This window comes from Euprymna scolopes, chromosome 29 (assembly GCF_053919585.1).
Source record: "Euprymna scolopes isolate OS-2025 chromosome 29, ASM5391958v1, whole genome shotgun sequence".
NCBI classification, from domain to species: Eukaryota; Metazoa; Mollusca; class Cephalopoda; order Sepiida; family Sepiolidae; genus Euprymna; species Euprymna scolopes.
Window position 1 is genome coordinate 114893672 of NC_136510.1, and position 20367 is coordinate 114914038.

Consider the following 20367-nt stretch of genomic DNA (forward strand, 5'->3'; position numbering starts at 1 on the left):
ATGTCCTCATTAACATAGATGTCATCTATGTAGGCTGAAGCAGCTTTTGCTGTGGTCTCATCCTGCATCAAAACAGTTTTAATAATGGTTGTCATAATCAAGGGTGCTACGTTTAGGCCAAAACCCAAACGTGTCAAACAATATAGTTTTCCCTTGAGTAGTACTGTCTGAAACGGCCATAATGACTCATGGACACGTATCTGCAGGTAGGCCCTCTTTAGATCCAGAAGTGCTACATTGCTCCCTTTTTGACGCCACTCTCTCAGTTTAGCAGCGCACACATCTGCGTTTCCGGTAAACGCATCAACATGCCGATTCAACTCTCGGTAATCCATTACGGGACAAATTTTTTCTTTGGTAGGTTGTTTAACAGCCATGAGCGGAATTAATCCCTTGGGTGGTCCCAGACGTTCCTGTGGGTATGGTATTAACCAACCGTTGTCAATCCACATCTGAAGTTCTTCTTCATATGCGGCCCTATTCTTGGTAGAAACTGCATACTCTGGAATCGTGTTGCACAGCCGATCTGGTTCCTGGCCCATGGCCCATTTCCACTTTGCAGTCCACACCCTTTCGTTGTCATCAAATGTAGCACAGAAGTCCTTTTCTTCAATCGACATGGCTGCACAGACGTCTTTCCCTTCTCCAAGCCTGATACCTCTAGCTGCTGTGATTGTAACGCCTCCTAGTGCTTGTATTGCATCAATTCCAAGCAACATGTCGTAGCCAAGGGGTTTCTCCTGCATCACCAGAACGTCAACTTTAGCTGTGTCACCCTTCTCAGTGCAGATTGTGACTGTCCCTTCACCACAACATACCCGTGATAAGCCATTGATGGTCATAACGCCGACTGGGTTCCTCCGCCACACCGGACAGCAATGGGCACTAACTATAGACCGGGAACACCCCGTGTCTATAAGTGCTAAACACTGCACATCATCAAGTTTAACGCTAATGACAGGCAATCCTGTGTTTATTGGTTGGCAGGGGGCAAGGGTAGCGATAGTACCTTGCCCCCAACTTCGTTTCCCGAACAGTTGCGAGATATGTGCCCAAACTTATTGCAGCGATAGCATTGCACTGGTCTCTTTGATTGTGGATATACACCTCTCCTATCACTCCGGCACTCTTTAGCAAAATGATTGGCCTCCCCACATTTATAGCACACTGGGGTGGCATGCTTATTACTATCTGGAAGAGAGTCCACATTGCCTCCATGTCGAAAACGAGCTACTGCTGCAATTGGTTCCTGTTCCTTACAGATGTTTCGAGCTCGGGCCAATAACTCATCAGTTGACAATTCATCGATTCTTGATGATGCCCGCAACAGTTTACTGACCTCCTCGGGTAGGCCTACCAAAAAAGCACAGCTTAATATTTTATCGTTGACCCCACCAAAGTGTCCGGCTCGTGAACTGTTGCCACGCAACAAATGGATCTGTACCAAACGCTGTATACAGGCTCTGCTTGATTTCATCCCAGTCTGGTTCATCCCCGAGTTGTTGGTAGACTGCATAGGCCCCTCCGGTTAGCCTCAAAGGGATAACTGTGGCTGGTTCTTTAATTTTGCACAGTTTACAGATTTTCTCTGCCTTTTCAATCCATTCAACGACAGCCGGTCCAGTGGTAGATCCGTCGAACTCGGGTATTAAGCGAATGTCGAATCTGTCCATTGTTAGTAACCGCACACCAAGCGCCGAAATAGCTTAAAACCAACACAAAGTCAAGTATCTGCAGAATGTCTTCTTGGTTCCTCCTCTTCTCTCTCCCAACAAGCGAACACAGCATATAATAACAAAACTCTAAAGCACGTCTGACAGCACTGACTTCTGCCAACAGTCTGCCGCTCCTCTTAACAACACAGGCTTTTTATATCGCAAAATCGTTCACCTCTATTTGCATATTCTTCCAACTCACGTGATCACTACTCTATAAATAAGAGTCTTGACCGTTTCTTTTCTTTCTCTTTGTTTATTTTTGGTGACCGACCCGCACGTGGTCTATCCAGGTAAGTCACGCATTTCTCCACAATTTCTACAACTTGAAAAAAGACTGTCGTATGATCAGAAAGATTCTTAATTACAACAGCAACAGCAAAATTTAAAAAACTGAATATTTAACAAAGTATAACAAATTACAAAATTAAACACGCTCACGTCAAAAGTAGGATTGAAAAAGTTTTTGTTCTGAGTTGGATGAAAAGATTTCAAGTTAAGGTTTTGAAATCTAAATCATTTGATTAGAAAAAAATGAAAAAGCTTATTTATTTATTCACGTTTTCATTGTTTAATCAGAAGCATGAAAATAAGTTAGAACAAGCTTGTTTTTTTCTTTCCAAAAAAAAAAGTTAAAAAGTTATCTTCAAATGAGAAAAATACAACTGTTTGAAAAAAACATAAAAACGGTAACATATTTTAGGAGTTAAAATGGAATGACGTTTCTGAATTTTGGGGATGAGGATTGGTTATTTGTATTATTATTCATCAGACTACTGTTCTTCAGGTGTATCTTGTTGAACTCTGGAACGTTTCTGTCGAACTCAGAAATTTGGACAGAATTTCGAGCGAAACCATTTATTTGCTTCACCAGGGTAGCGTGCTCTCGTTCTGTCAGCCATGTCTGGATAGAGGTCCAAAGTAATTTGCAAATGTATATTTTGGTCGTCCACACTGAGGATTGAACCTTCAACCTTCAGGAAAATATCACTTTTACAATTGATTTTTCCCAGTACTCTAACCACTGCACCACGGGCCCTTGAAATGGAATATCAGAATAAAATAGAAATAGAAAAGCCTTGTCTGGAAGGGAATCTTCAAGCAAAAGAAGAGCAATTGCTAGAAAAACCAGTGTAGCAAATGAATAGATTTGAGACATTGTTTCTTTTTGCCTAAAAATAACAAGAAAAATAAATTATCAAATAGAGGTCAAAATGATCTTTATAATATGGATTGTGCAAATCAAGCCAACCTTTAAAATGCACGTTTATTATGAAGAAAAATGGTTGAATGTACCAAATTCATCAAAAATATATTGCCACAAACACTAGGAATCTTACAGTTATTGAAGTGATACAACTGTTAACTAAATTCTTTAGCCCTGACATGAGTCTTTTTCACAAAAGGTGGAAATTTATGAACGTAACAAGGAAAAACAAAATCAAATACTGCATTATTTTTGCTAACAAAATTAACAAACATTGCAATGATTTCAAATTATCAGAATTGAATGCTAACAATTTTAAATCTTCACACAAGGTTTAGTATTGAATACAGATGCAGAAATCATAAAGTTTAATAAGGTCCTTATTAAACTAGAAAACGATCCTGGTATAATGCTTAAACATTGCTAATGTTTTATTAGCATACATCAAAATTCAAGAGACATTGAGTTAAATGGAGCATCGGCCATTAGACAAATCAATAACAAAAAGAAAGTAAATTCATCAACTATATTTACTAAGGAACTTGCTTTCTAACCCATGTTTTGCTGTGGGAAATTACATTAGCACAAAGATTATCAAAATAATATGAGAAAGTGGTTTAATTACAACTGCATAGGATACAAAAGTACACACTGCAGAGTTACAAATAAATTTAAAATGTTCTGAACAAAATTACTAAAAGTGATGAAGATAAAGCTATTAGAATGATTGTGTAAGGAAGAATATTGAATTACATCTTCAATCCAGTTCAGATTTGTTGATAATATATTGTCAAACATGTAATAACTTGAAAACCAACTTTAATGAGAATAAAACCCTAACCGTAATCTGAAGGCGAGCTAATCGCTGATGATACACTAAAAGGAAAACTTTTGAAATTGAACTTCTTGAGATAAACAAATCCCATAAACTCTTGGACATCGGCTAAATATAGAAATTTTTGAAATATGTCCATAAATTTATTTTGTCAAAATATTAAGACTTTAAATTTTGAAGCAGAGTGACTAAAGAAAGAATGAAAAGGAAATGTTTCAGAAGTTTTTCTAGTGGATCATCCCATAGAATAATTAACTTTATTTAATAATCATATTACTTATGCTAACCCGAGTACCAACTAAATATCAACATTATAACATGCATATAGATAATAAATTCCATTTGATTAGTTTATATATATATATATATATATATACTAGCAAAAGTACCCATCATTGACTGGGTTCAAAAACAGCCTACAGAAAATGGATTCTGATTTATGAAAATATGATAGATTATGAAAAGGAAGGGTTGTAAAGAGATAGCTTTGAATTTGGGGGTATCAAAACCAAAGCAAAATATGATGAAAGTAAAAATAAAATAGATACACCCCATAATTTATTATACCATACCTGTTCACATTGAAACACTTATCACAATATTCTGTGGATCTATATTAAAAAACCTTGTTAAACTTTGTGACATATTTCCATTCTATGGAGGTCAGGTGCGAACGAACACCCCATAATTTTATTATACCACATTTCTTCAAACTGAAACATAATTATCAAAGTATACTTACGCAGATAGATATGAAAAGTCTTTATTAAATTTTGTGCTTATTTCCATTCTATGGAGGCCAGGCGTGAACGCAGACCCCCACAATTTTATTATACCATCCCTATTTAAGTTAAAACATACTTATCAAAATATTCTTATGTACATCTATATCAAAAACACTTGTAAACTTTTTTTTTTAATTTTTAAGTTTTTTTATTTCCATACTTTGTGGACCAGGCGTGAACGCAGATCCCACAATTTTAATGAACCACCATTCTGCCAGATCAAACATACCCATTCCTGTGTCTCGATACATCTTCTATCATTATATGTAATCAGTTTTTTAAAATAGTCAACCATATAGGAGCCTATTTGTGACCAGACACACACGCACACAGATATTCAGTTTTATATTATAGATATCATGTTAAGTCAAATTGCTACACTTGGAATGAGTAAGCTTACTGAATTTAACTGTTGCTGGGAGAATACAATGGTTAATTGTCAAAACAGACCACATTATTAGTTGTCTAAATAAATAGCTATGATACTGCCATAGTTTTACTGGGACCAGAGTTTTTTTATTTAGATTAAAGCAATGGTGATAGCTTTCTAGTGTAAATCAGCATCAGTTTACTTAATAAATTTATAATCTGATGGCTGGTGAATAAAAAATCCAAACATTTTTCATAGGTAATAAAATCTCAGAGATCACTTATATATTGAGATTGACACTAATTTTTCATTAATATCTTCCTATTCTCTATAAACGTCATCATAAGTCATCCCAATTTCTCACTTCTGCTACAATCTCACATATATTCACTTTTATTATATAGATACACTTCATTTGGAAAATTTAATAAAACTATACCTGTTAAACTGGTGCAAAGTTAATAATTGGTTCACAATCGCAATATATGTCTAAAATGAATTCGATCTGTGTACCATATGAAAACTAAAATGTTAAAGCTTGAAATAAGTACATATTGAACTTTTAACATTCAGTACACTTACTGTAAAATCAGTTTTAAAGTAATCTTGCATAAATCAGTGTCTGTCTTTACATAATGATTTTATTATACTTTGGAATAAACCTGAAAAACACTTTAGTTTTTCTGTATATCAAAAATTAAAACTACAGCGGACTGAAAGATTGAGATTGACATTCATTTTGCTTTAATATCATAAATCATATTATACAATCTGATTTTTTCATTGAATTTATGTATACAAAATAAAAATTTGAGTATGTAGAGTAATGTTTTTCATTAAATGTATACTAATTTTAATGTATATATCATTTTGATATTTGTTTAATCATATTTCTTTCGTTTCACAGATTGAGGGAATGAAAAAAACAGAACTGTACTTATATTGTATTAACATGGAAGAGTTGATCAGCAATTTCAGCAATTTTTTAATTGAAGAATATGAACCCGAACAAATGTTTAAAAGAAGATTAATGTTTGTAATATATGTAAATAGAAATTGCCCAAGAACAATTCTTTATTACAAATGAAAAGTATTCCTGTAAAGTGTGTCAGAAGAGAAACACAAACTACTGCACTTATAGTTAGTTAGAATCTCTTGAATTGTAAGCCATGTTTGATTTCAGAAGAGTTTACAATAGGTAGCTATTCTGCTCAAGCTCTGAAGATGAACATTTTTAAGTGGGTACCTCTTCTGTATATTGAAAAAGAAATACAAACAACTAAACTTAAAGATAATTAGAATCCTAAAACAATCTTTCTTTTCTAGGACACAGGGAAGTACAGAGAGATGAAACACATTTTCTTATAAAGTCTGTCATTCAGGATTTTGAGTCAACATATACAGATGCAAATACAAACTTGAATGAAACTTTATTCTTGTGAAGTCTTGTTCAGCATTTTTAAATAATTCTGATTAAAAAAAAACATGAGTACACAAACTGTAGAAAAGTGCTATTCTTGTAAAATATGTGGCTTTGTTTTTTCTCATAGTGGCCATTTAAAAAGTCATCTTCGAACGCATACTGGAGAGAAACCATTTTCTTGCAAAGTTTGTGGATCAAGATTCTCAGTGAATTACTCATTAAAAAGACACATGCGAACACATACTGGAGAGAAACCTTATATTTGTAAAATTTGTGGTTCAAAATTTTCACACAATTCTGATTTAACCCGACACACACGAAAGCATACTGGTGAAAAACCTTATTCTTGTATAATTTGTGGTTCAGCATTTTCAGACAATTGTAATTTAAAAACACATATGCGAACGCACACTGGAGAAAAACCATATTGTTGTAAAGTATGCAAGTCAGCATTTGCTAACAATTCTGATTTAAAAAGACACACACGAACACACACTGGCGAGAAACCTTACTCTTGTGAAATATGTGGATCAGCATTTTCAGACAAGTCTAACTTACGAACGCATGTGCGAACACACACTGGAGAAAAACCATACTGTTGTGAAGTTTGTGGTGCAGCATTTTCTGATTATTCTGCTTTAAAATTACACCAGCGAACACACAGTGGAGAGAAACCATTTTCTTGTGAAATTTGTGGGTTTTCTTGTTCTCACAATCACAATTTAAAAAGTCATATGCAAACACACACTGGTAAAAAACCATATTCTTGTGAAATATGTGGTTCAGGATTTTCAAAAAATTTTCATTTAAAAACACATTTACGAATACACAGTGGTGATAAACCATTTCGTTGTGAAGTTTGTGGTGCAGCATTTTCAGTTAATTCTGCTTTGAAGTTGCACATGCGAACACACACTGGAGAAAAACCTTATTCATGCAAAATATGCGGGTTTGCTTTTTCTTATAGCCAGAATTTAAAAAGTCATATGCGAACACACACAAACGAAAAACAGTATTCTTGTAAAATATGTGGATCAGCATTTTCAAAAAATGCTACCTTAAAAATACATGTGCGAACACACACTGGAGAGAAACCATATTGTTGTGAAGTTTGTGGTGCAGCATTTTCAGGGTGTTCTGCTTTGAAATTACATAAACGTACACACAGTGGAGAAAAACCATATTCTTGTGAGATCTGTGGGTTTTCTTGTTCTCACAATCACAATTTAAAAAGTCATATGCGAATTCACACTGGAGAAAAACCTTATTCTTGTGAAATTTGTGGTTCAGCATTTTCAAAAAATTCTACATTAAAAATACACAGGCGAAAACACAGTGAAGACTGACCTAATTTTTCTAAAATTTGCAAGTTTACTAACTCAGTGTTTGAGAAATAAAGAACTTAGATGGAACATTCGAATATCTATGTATCTCATATAGACTTCAAGTGTTAGCCCCAGGTTGTGGGCCCCCTTGATTTCTGAGAACTTCAACAAGTAAAATAAACTAAAGAACTTGAGTGTCCAAGATTTCTCTATACAGGGATTTTTTTAGGACAATGTTGCATAAGAATACTTTTCCCTACATGAAAACGCTGACTAAATATTCAAAATCACTTAGTATTCTTAACCCAAATTAGATCTCCTCTATATGTCTAACCCCTGGGCTTATATGAGGAATGGTGCATTTTCAAGTCCTCCAGACTTAATGTTTACTGGTTCTGGAATCTAGTAAGTCCAAGACACCACGAGAAAAATATACTCTAACATATTAAATTGGTCAATTAGGAAGATGAAAATTAATATTCGTAACTCTTTTACTGACTCAACATTTGAGACGTCAAGGAGATTTAATGAAATATTCAAAAAGCTATATATCTCATATAGAGATCAAGTGTAAGGAAATAAATCTGTAGCAAATTACATAAAGTAGCAAGAAAAAGGTCAACGTCTATCCTGAAAGGAACCCTGGATATGAATCCAAATCCTAATGAAATCACGTATTTGTTCTAGGAAGAAGTCTCTTAGTCTCTTCAAACTTTAAATGCAGATAAGAAATTTAGTGGATTTTATAGTTCAGAACAGATAACCAATGTTTTAGCAAGAAATGTGAGAAAATGCAGATGAATGAGAACTCAGATATGGAGAAAATATGTATTTAAAACGAAGATATTGAGGTTGCTGAAAATGTTGGTTATTTTAGTAATTTCATTCGTGCATAAAATCTTTAATGTTTGATTGCAAGAAGTAGGAGTCAGTGGAGTAAATTCATATAAATTTTGTCATTAACAAGCAGAACATTACCACTGTCAAGCAAGAGATGAGTCCATCAGACATGTGTATGCAGTGTAATGATATACAGAAGATACCCTGGCCAGTGAGGATTGAAAATATGTTTTGCATCAAGAGAAATGATATAAGAATGATACATGTACATATAATACATGTGTAATGTAAGTATTAAAGATATTTCTGATCTCATAGATTAATTTAAGAGATGTGTATAATTCAAGTATTGTTTTGTTGACAAAATAGATGAGATCTATTGCGTTATTATATATAGAACAGTTTAAGAAGCAGGTTTACTTTACAGAGGAAAGCAAAGGAAACTATAAGAGGAAGTAATCAAAATCAACACATAGAAAATAGGGATAAAGACCTAGCTAGAGAAAGGTTACTGTAGAGGTCAATTTCTTAAAGTTATGCAATGCACATCAGCATGTGAAACGGACGTTAAACCAAATATAATGATAATGCTAATGGTGTTTACTCTTAATTTCATCAAAAGTAAAACCGGTGATTATAGTGATTTGTACAGATCTACTATATGATTAACAAATGTCTTGGGCTGGGAGATCCTCTCTAGTATAAAAGTCTTTTGTAAGCTATGAAAAATGGATGCATGGAATTTTCTTATCCATTTTACTATTTATTCAGCATCACAAAACATAGTTTACCAACGGCAGAATTATCTATATCTTCGATACAAAAATATCTCAAATATAAATTCAGTTTAGTCCATAGAAAATAAGCATTTAAAATCACATAAAAATGAAAAGCTTTAAGAGGTTTGTTTTTCTATTCCTACTGTTATCTTTTTTCTATTTTCTCAATCCAGTCTTCATTAAATATCTGGCAAAATGCAATCTAAAATATCACAAAATGAATACAACTTTATATAATCTCAAATGCAATTCAATAAATAAACTGAAATGAATAAAAAATAAAATGTAAAAGTCTCATAAATTCAATTTTTTAAAATAAAAAGTAAATATTCATTTTTTTTCTTTATATAGATGTCTACTTGATTTGGCAGTGTTTAGTATATTTTTCATTCGACCTCAGCTTTCAGGGTTTGAACAATCAGATGTTGTTTCTGACTGTGCAACTGACCATTGATTTGTATCTGAATAGGCCAGATGAGTGTGCCCTTGGTATTAGTGATGTCCGTGTAGTGAATGAATAAGTTAGCAGTAGCCTTTAATTCGTCTCAAGGTAGTGTGTTAGTAGAAATTCCATGCTATGCTTCAACTATGTTAGCTTTTCCTGCAGGATGTGAAGTTGCTGTGCGGTCTCATGGTTGGGTGATCTTAGATGATGTCAGTATGGGTACTGTAGGTAGAATTGTGGGCCGATGATGTTGGTTGTGTGATACTGACTGTGTGTTGAACATCCTGAAGCAAGAGTGTGTCTGAACTCTTGCTTTCTAGTTGTCGATCAAGTAAGAGCTAAGTGTATTGTGACACAGGATATCCAGCCTTGATAGTGTTCAAAACCAGCTTTGAAACCTAGTAGGTGATGTCCTTTTCTGTTCCCTGCAACCTCTTTCCCATAGAACGTTGCAAGCCTGTTTCAACTCTATCCTTATTTTCATGGCAAGTGTTCGACTGAACTCCACTCAAACTTTCACAAAAACATGTAACTAGCTACAACCACTATAGGTGATTTTCCCCACGCTATCTGTGCCTAAATCTAAATGCAGATTCCATAAACAAACTTTATTTCCCAGAACTGCCCGCCTGTGAAACACTGTTCTGCTGTCCTGTTTCCTGGTTGAATACAACATGGTGGCCTTCAAATCCAATACAAACAAATTCTTGTTGAGCTGTCCCTATAAATAATCAAAATCTACCTAATTTACACCATTAATGATTACTGCACCACCACCTTACATTCATTAATCCTTATTCCTGATGGCCTTCGGGGCATGATAAGCGGTGACTCTTAAATAAAAAAAAATATTTTGGCTGATCTGGATTGGTGTAGCTTGGTTTGTCATCAGTACATTTATGTTGAATACAGGTGAGTCCCGGCTGCCAATTGGTATGTCATAAGCCAGTTTGCCAAGGGCGATGATGTTGCCATTGATTCCTTTCACTCAGACATCAAAGTGGATCATATTTCTCTTGGTTTTGGCTGGTAACTAAGATATCGGCATGATGTAGGTTGAGAACCCAGAATCTAGCATTGCAATGTCAGAGAAGCTTATGCCCTTGATGTTGAAGTTGAGTAGACGACAGTTGAATGGTGAGCATGTCCCTGAAGGTTGAAGATGTAATAACCAATATTAAAGTAGGTCTGACAAGGTATCATATCTCATCTTGACCATAGGAAGAATCCTGATCCTTTACGTTTGGTATGTTGTCATCTGTTGCTGCGACATAGGCCTGTGTTTAAGTGTGGGGCGGGTATCGATATATGCAGTTGTGTTTATTGAAGGAGAGGAGATCTGAAACATTTCTCTGGCACACAGATATTTAGTGTTTACTGACAAAGTTCTAGTTCTTGAGATAGACAGTGGTTACGATCGACTTGGCTGTTTAAATTCTTTTTGTTTAGGCAAGGATGTTCGTTGAATCGGGTGTGCTGGTTCATTGTGTGAGGTGTTTCTCTCTGATTGAACCGATATTGTTTTTGAGAGAAAACGTGGTGTCTTGTGAGGTAGTGATATCAGACTTTACACCACAATCCAGGTATCTTACTGATTGTGGTATAGTGGCGCCCATTGTTTGGACGAGGTGAGGGTTGAAGTTTGCATTCCATACTTTCACTTTTTTGCTCATAAAAATTGCTCTTATGATTGAAAAAAATTTGTCAACAATGTTTTCAATGCTTTTGTCCTTTTTAAACTTGCTCTTAATGTGGACGGCTGCCTCTCTGAGGATCATTTTGAGTCGACCTGCAAAATCTGTTAGTTTTTCACTATCTCGCCATTTTAAGTCCCAGGCTCAGCTCAGATGTTGAAAGGTAGTCATTTGACTGTCGTGGGTTGCTAGAAGGTATTCGATCAGATGGGTAGAGGTGGATGCTGAAATATACCCTGGTCGAACAAGTCTTTTGCAGACTTAACAAATATGCCTTCAAGACTAGGATAGATGATTAGCTCTGGTGCAACATGAATTGTGTATATTTTGGCTGTAACAAACTGGTTCATGTTTATAGTTTGTTGGTGCTTTTGTATGTTCTTGTCAACACATTTGTTACTCTATTCCCATTTTCTGTTCTTGTTACCCCTTAAACAGAGTCATAACAGTGGAAACAGGGCAGACAAATTTAAAAATGTTAGTGTCGCATAACAGTAGCAAAAGGATTAAAAAAACTTACACAGGAAATAAAAATTAAAACCTTCTAGTGTTGCATAATTATGACGTGGGGTTCAAAGAACTTCTGAAAGGAATCAAGATTAAACATCCCAGTGTTTGTTTAATGTGAGCAAAATAAGAATTAGAAAAACACACAAAAGAAATACGAGTCTAATCCCCAAGATTCATATTACACTGAAAACAGTGGGTTTTTGTTTTACATCAACGAGATCAGAACATTTCACAATGGATAAAAAAAATAATAACAAAAGTCGCGTTTGCAATTATAATAGACAAAAAAACAGCATTTTTTTAAAACTCTGGGTGAACCTGCATGTACAAACAAAATTATCTTCAAGACGCTTGAAAAAGTTTAACTACGTAAAAATGGTGAGAAAGATTATATATACAGTTGACGATTACTTTTTATTTGCTTTTTCTCTGTACGTTCACGACTGTTAAAATAACAGTCAACGGGTGTTATGAAAAGGAGGACACAGATTTTTGTGTGTTTTGTTTTGTCTTTGCTGATAAATATTCCGAGAACATTTTAGTGCTGTGTACTTTTTTCTTCTATGAAAAAAGACTAGCATTGGAGGTAGTAGCGATTAAAAACTTTTAAAAAGCATTATGAGGAATTATGACAATGGTTGCGACATTGCCCTGTCGTAAAAAAAAAAATGTAATTGTGACAGAGAGGGAGGGGCATTACCTGGTCGTAAAAGCCGCTTAAATATGATAATTGTGACAGTGGGCAAGGGCCCAAAATTGTGACCGTGGGGGCTGGGAGCGCCCCACATGCCCAGTCATAAACAAATTTGTGAGAGCCGATGGGGGGGGGGCATAAAAAAATCGTCTACCATCAGCCAAGAGCGAAACCAAAAGCAAAATTTTATAAGCAAAAAAAAAAAATGCCAGGCGTGAACTCACAGAACTGAAATTAGTAACTGAACCCTTTTACTGATGTGCCCACAAAGTTTATAATATTCACCGCACATGTGCTAATCATTGATATTGTCTTTTATTTTAAATAACTATAATTTGCGATGCCATAACCTTTGTAGTAATTGTTTCTACAAAAATTACACTAATAATCAACCTTAGAGGATTTGATATAGAAGTTTTCCAAAGTGGGAGGTTGTTTTAACTTCAGACAAATAACTTAAATGAGGAAGGAAATGTTTTCTTGGAAATGCTTACCACTTTCCGTGGGTAAGTTTCATTATTTTTGCATAACTCTATGGTTCGAGATATTTTCTAAAAGTTCTCTAACATATATTCAAGTGTAGCATAGTTACTCCCTACCGTGTGGATCAATTCAGACTAAAAAGAGAGTAATTTACTAAAGACTATATGACTTAATAACTAGTTTTCAGGAGAATTCATCTCTAAAAAATTTAGCCCAAAGGAATTATTTAACTCGTATATCTATGACTTAAAAGTATTCAAACATTTCTTAGTGGCTAAGGTGCCACTTAACTTATTGATCCTTAATATCGCAGAAAAAATATAGAATCCACTAAATATGTCTTATCTAAGAATTCTGACAAGAATACCCACGGCTATTTGAAATTCTCGTCAGACACCTTGAGATGTCCTATTAGCTGGAAGGCGTAACCCATCAAGTGGTTTTTTAAACACAACCAACCTCAAGGCATCATTTTCTTTTCATATAATTCTCCAATTTCTCCCAAAAATTTAAAAAGGCTAATTTATCTTTCTCTTGGTCCTTTTCACAAGATTTAGGACAGTCTATCTTCAGAGTCAACTCAAGAAATTTTTTCCCAACCGGTGACTCTCCATAATCGGCAGAATCTCTCACCTTCGATGAAGGCAGAAGTCTGGCTAACTTCTCCAAGACTTCTATCCAGAGAGAGTACAACCTTTGTTAAAGGACCTGATTTCCTCATCCTCTTTACCATCAATAAGATGTGCATTGATGATTTGTTCGTCTATCATAGCCACATACTCTTCCATCTGTTTCTTATACAACTTATAACCAGATTCATTAACTTCCCCTAATGCCACCAAAAAATCAAATATCTTTGAGATCTTATCTTCATGTATCTTACTCCTTTCTATTAAAATAGAAGTGATAGGAGTGGTGGTCATCCTAACAAGACCAAGCTCTGCCCCTTTCAACCTGTAAACGAATCAGGACTAAGATCCACTCAAAAAAAAAATGCCAAAACATAACAGAACACAAAGGCCAAAATCGCCGACCAAAGAAGAAAGGAAGAAAGGACAAAGAAGAATGAAAGATGGACGCAGTTGTGATTATAGAATACAAGCCAAGACCAATTCTAGCAGAGTATAACTAACTCTATGAGTAACAGATTCTTGGCAGAATGGAGAAAATATTATCCGCTATATCCAGCTGAAGGTAATTCTTTGTAACTTGTTGCCTGTAACTTAGACTTAAAATCCTTTTATATTCAGGAAGAGTCAGCAATTCTTTCCTTTTGACTATTTTACAGTTTAGTCAGGACTGAGAAACCGTCCATAACCATCAGGTCCTTTTTCCTTGCCTGAGACCTCAATAAAACATGTCTGTAACCTTGACACACCTTTCTACAGCGATTTTTTTTTTTTTTTTTTTTTTTTTTTTTTTTTTTCCCCTTCCTCGGCGTGCAAGCAGCTACTGATTTTTCATCTCGAAATTTCATAATAGAATTGGCGCATAAGATGCTCGCCCAATCAGTAAACAGAATGGGATCACGTGAAGTAGATGAAGAGGAGGAAGAACAACACATAGGGAGGGGGAAAGGAGAAAAGAGAGAAATGGAGGGCCAAAAATAAAATAGTGGAAATAAATTTTACACAATATGTCTAGAGAGAATGTTGAAGTCTGAGTAAGCTTGGGGAGCTTTATCTAACTAAGACCATCGTGGGGGACTTTACACGCGCTGGCCCAAAAAAAAAAGTAAAAGAAGGAAAATTTTTGACTAATGCTCAAATGGAAGTAACTCACTCCTGGAAAGAGCAAATAAAAGAGTTCTCTTTTTTCAGCACATTTTCTGCCACTCCAGAAAATCCGAGACTATATGGTTGTCATAGGAAAAAGGGTTAAATGGAATCTCAGTAATGGGTTTCTGCTTAAACTGAAAAAAAAAAAAAAAAAAAACCAGAAAAGTAAGCAATAATTTGAAGCTGGCAGTTTTCAGTAAAATAAGGATTTTAATTAAGTACGGACAATTCTAATGCCTGATTCGGTATGGGACCTAGTTTTGAACGTCGGTTAACCATAATATTTTTTAAATTTTCAGTTACTTTTTGATTATGTTTAAAAGATTGCAGCTTAAAGTTAATTTCTCAAAGAAAAAATAGCATGTGAAATAAAAAATACATGGAATAATTTTAACTCAAACTTGAAAAACCGTATATTTCACATAAAAATTCATCATGACAAATATTGTTTACCTTTTTCTGGCAAGAGAAATATAAGTTTTCTGGAATTATTTCCAAGTGAAGTATTAAGTTAAAGTCTTAAAATAATGAATTAATACAATAAATGTACTTAACTTTTGCTAAAAAGGGTACTAATTATCCAAAAAATATGGCCATGGTAGCAACAAACTTAGTTTTGCGTCATAAAAAAAATCATGGCGGCAAAAATCAAAGAAATACGGAAGCACGTTAATGACATAATTTAATTGACTCAATTAAATTTAGTGAATTTAATTCAATAAGTTACAATGACAATTTATTCATTATAAAAGTTCAATTATTAATAGAATTTAAACTTTCATAAACTTTAAACGGCATAAATGTTAATTAAATTCATTAGGGACTGCCAAAATTACCCCACCCTATATGTAACACGATGTAACTTTATTATATATAAATATTATTAGTATAACTTTTGTACCATTTAAAAGAAGGGCAACATAAACCAGTAATGATTTAAAAAAATTTTTTCATCGAACGAAAATAATGAAATTGCAAGAAGAAAATCGTGTTTACATAACTGGCGCTTTAAAATAACGTTCCCATGTAGTAGACATTCTGAACGTGAAAACATACCCGTATTTAATAAATCTAGCAAAAATCAACTAATGGTCAGATTTTCGTGAAATTTTCGATGCTTATCCATTTTAGAATGAAATTACATATAAAATGCGTGACCCCCCATTTATTTTTTCGAAATTCGAACAAAATATATTTAAATCTATCAAAATTTCTATTTATTATGAGGCATAAGAGTTCAAATAAGTAAAAAATATTTATTTTTTTTAAATTTAAATACACATGTTGAATATAAATTTACCTTGAAGTTGCAATTAAAAAATTGATATAAACTTTATATTATTATGTTTTTTAAATAGCGTTTTTTCGAATTAATATATACTATAACATTGGTCAACAAAAAGAAACTTTTTAAAAGGTGTCTGATATTTTTTAACTGATTTACTATATTTTTGCCATGCTAAATCTAGAAATGTTTGCATTATTACGGTCTAAATTTTCGTTTTTTTGATTGTCGCAAATGTTTTGGTGCTTGCACATCTCTTTTTAAATTCCAACAATAGTCCGCCATCATCACCATGTCCCACCTTCCCTGGTAGCGTGATTCCATTTCTCTCAAGTCCTGGTGAAAGCGCTCTCCATGCTCATCGCTTAAAGAGCCAAGATTTTCAGGAAAGCGGTTCATGTGCGAGTACAGGTAGTGCATTTTTATGCTCATATTGCAGCCAAGGTTCCTAAAGGCCACTAACATGTTTGCTACTAGATCTTTATAGTTCTCTGCTTTTGTGTTGCCTAGGAAATTCATCACGACCTGAACAAAGCAATTTTGCTCTGAAACGTCTCTATGACAATCATCCGAAGGCAGAGAGTGAGGAAGTGTAGTGACTGAGTTATCAGCGAAGAAGTCCTCGAGAGCACTTGGCAAATGATTAGAAAAATTGGACATCAGGGGGTGTATTTTGAAGCTGTCAGTTCTTTGGTTCAGAATCAATTCCTTCCTTCAAAGCTGGTCGATCTATAACCCAATGGAGAGATATGGTGTAAAGACATTGTCGTTTCTCATTCATTATTGAGACATGCATGAGCATAGTAAAGATTGACAGTCTTGATTAGGAGCTCATATTGTGAGAAATCCCACATTGGTTTGCTCTCGGTATAATGAAAGAAAGACAACAAAAATCACCACAGGTTCACTTTTAAATTTCAACAGAAATTTCATTAAATTAAGATGATCCCCCATTGCACAAAGATGCGTGACCTTTGGCTATCTGCCTGATAGAGCGAGTAACGCCTGTAATAGGTAATAGTTCATGGATTTCTTAGGTGATTGCAGGATATGGTCCTCCATGTAGTCGAAAAATTTGAAGTGATGCCTTCTAGAATGAATAAGGTAGTTTGCCGCATCTCTGACGTCATAAAGAAGGGAATTCCTATTATATTGAGATGGTTTGAGTCAGTTAGTCAGAAGGGGTCGGAGAGAGAGTTAGAGAGTGACTTAATCAGTCAAGCCCTCTTGGAGGTGAGGAGGAGAAGATAAGACAATGTAATCGTAAGAGCTCGAGTTCCTGATTCATTAATTATCCGGATGAAGAATAGACTCATCATTTATAATTGTAAATTTGTCTTCGTTGTCGTCATTACAACTGAAAGGTAAATGTGTTTTTGTCTATCATCTGTAGATGAACTTTGTGCAACACCTTCAAATGTTAACTGTCTGTCCCCTCCACCATCATCAATAATGACTCTCCCCTCCTCCGATATAAATCTCATTCCGGTATGAATGTGTCCCCGATGATATACACTCATCTGATATAAACACACGATATACACTGCCTCGAGATATATGACCCTGGCAACCTGAATTTCTCATAGTTTACGATCCAGACCTGTCAATAACGAGTAGTTGGACCATCGTTTATGAAAGATTTTCCAGGAGCTTGCCTTATTTCCATTAAATATGAGTCGTTCTGGGGCACTGATATGTAATCCATACCTATTGCCAATAGAGGAGACTGTATTAGTTGCATAAACCATATTTTCTTCAGCGGACATCGCCGTGAAAAAGGCGTGTTCTGTTTTGGAAATTTATCAATGCTGAGACAAAAAAATGTGGAGGCAAGAATCACTTACGACAGCAACCCAACAACACTAATAATGTCAATAACAACAGACTGTAGAGAGCAGCAAGGGCTATGAGGCGATGGCATGTCATTAATATATCATATATCATGGGAATGACCGAGTGTATAAGAAAAAAACATAACAGAAGTTAAAACTGAAAGGACCACTGCTTACATATTATTTAACAATCTGTCATTCTTCTTGAATGGTACGAATTCTGTAAACACGCTGCTATTATGTAATGTTCATGAATTAGTATCAAAATGAGGACGATACAGAGCTAAATGAAACAGCAACTTTATTGAGTAGCCATCATACATCAAATAAATTCTCCTTTTGTAGGAGAGTTATATAGGAAAGGGAGAAAACTAGATATGGCAGTATGAGAGGTTGATTACACACAACAATCACCATCAAAATCAACATACTTTTGCCCACGCAAAACAAATGTATATGTGCCAGTAACATAAAAATCATACGTTCTGGTGGCGATGAAGTTGCTGAAGATGTTTTTGATATCGCTTAGGTTTTTGAATCATTTCTCATGCAGAAAGTTGTCAAGATGCTTGAAAAAGTGGTAGTCGGTAGGCGAGAGATCTGGTAAGTAGGGCGAATGAGGCAGTTTCATAGCCCAATTCGTTCAACTTCTACAGGATCGGTTTAGAAACGTGTGGTTGGGTATTGTCATGGAGAATTGGACCTTTTCTGTTAACTAACGATAAGTGTTGTTGTCAAAGTTTTTTATGCATTTCATCTATTTCTTGACAGTACTTGTCTGCAGTAATGGTTTCACCCGCATTAAAAAAAAAATTGTAATAGATAAGACCAGTCACTGACCACCAAACATTCAGCATGACCTTCTTTTGGTGCAACTCTGGCAATTTGTTTTTTCAAATATATAAAGGTATTGTTCCTTAGTAAGGGAAAGTTGTCAATCTTTATTAAAGCATGTAATTGATTGGAGAAATTTGATATCAACCTGGAACAATGGGAAAATATTCCCATAGCTTGTGGAAGAGAAGAAAGGTCGTCAGGGACAGACGAGGCTATCAATTGTTCAGTGTTCGTCCATATTAAGTTACAGCAAACATGACTCTTTTCAGGTTAGTATCATGCTTAGCTTGATTTCCTCTACATACTGTAACATTATCAATGTAGGTCAAAATATCTCGGAGGTCTACTTGATTGATGATGTCGTAGATGACTCATTGGAAACCAAACGGAATTTGATCCAGAAACATCAACATATTTTTTATGAGTTTAAATCCATAGGTTCCCCTCAGAACTGAGGTTGTCTTGAGGCAGACGAAAATTGCAACAAACACAAGCAGGAGCTAATTCTTGCGGCTCGAGATTTTAAATCCATTTTCTTCCTGGCTTGTCCAATCACAAGCCAGCTCTCAGTTACATGACCGAGTGTATAAATGTAAAACCGGCAACAAGCTCTCTTTCTCCCTCCCTCCTCTGGCTGGCAGCAGACACAGACCGGGCCTTTGGTCTCAGGCTAGCGTGAGTACATACAACCCAAGGTGGCTATCTTCAAACACTGACTTACTTCCACATCCGGTACACACACATACTCTTCTTTTTACCAAGAGACTCTCTAATGTTTTGTCCCCAACTACCAACTTCAACACGTATCCATTGAACACCTTTCTGTCTTTTTCAACAGACCTATCAGATATCTACGTCTCCACACCAGAAATTCTTTTCATGACTACTATAAACACAAGCGTGTACAAACACTGAACTTATTCTCTTTTTCAACAAGCCTTTCTAATATCCAATCTACGTTTCCAAACAAGAACACTTTCAGCTACTAACCCGTTTCTCTTCTATATTTTTACTAACGAAGATAACCAATAAAGTTGCTTTTAAAGGTAAAATGAGATTTCCTTTTGTTGTCTTATCTTAACAGTCTCTTCTAGTTCTGCTATCGTAACTGCACAGATTGGCCTGCAAGATGGATTCATGAGATCATATTTCTATATATGTTTTATTGCGTTTATCTCCTGACTATTCCTTCCCTGAATTTGAGCCATTTGTCTCATGTAATTTTCAGACGCTTCATGCATTAGATCCCTATTTAAAGCTACCTGAAGTGTCAGGATAGAGGTGCTAACTAATTTGCAATTGTATTTTTCGGTTGCCCACACTGACAACTGAATTTTCAATCTTCAGGATAATATCACTTTTACTATTGATTTTTTTTTCTAAGTACCCTAAAGATTGTGCCTTGGCTCCTTGCAGACAGTTCTAATACGAATTTTAGGAGCCTTAAACCTCTTTTATTTCTAGTTATATCACTATTTATTATTAATTATTGTTACCATATATTATTATATTACTGTATATATATATTAT

General features: G+C 34.9%; 1 protein-coding gene across 1 annotated transcript in view; it reads left to right on the forward strand.

The window, feature by feature from the left end:
- Positions 1 to 19883, forward strand: part of LOC145252835 (uncharacterized) — a 35487-nt gene extending 15604 nt beyond the window's left edge. The window contains exon 2 of the mRNA XM_080112807.1: positions 5820 to 19883. Coding sequence (XP_079968933.1) covers positions 6398 to 7681 — 1284 coding nt within the window. The 5' untranslated portion in view covers positions 5820 to 6397 and the 3' untranslated portion in view covers positions 7682 to 19883. The remainder of the gene's footprint in view (positions 1 to 5819) is intronic.
- The last annotated feature ends 484 nt before the right edge of the window (positions 19884 to 20367 follow it).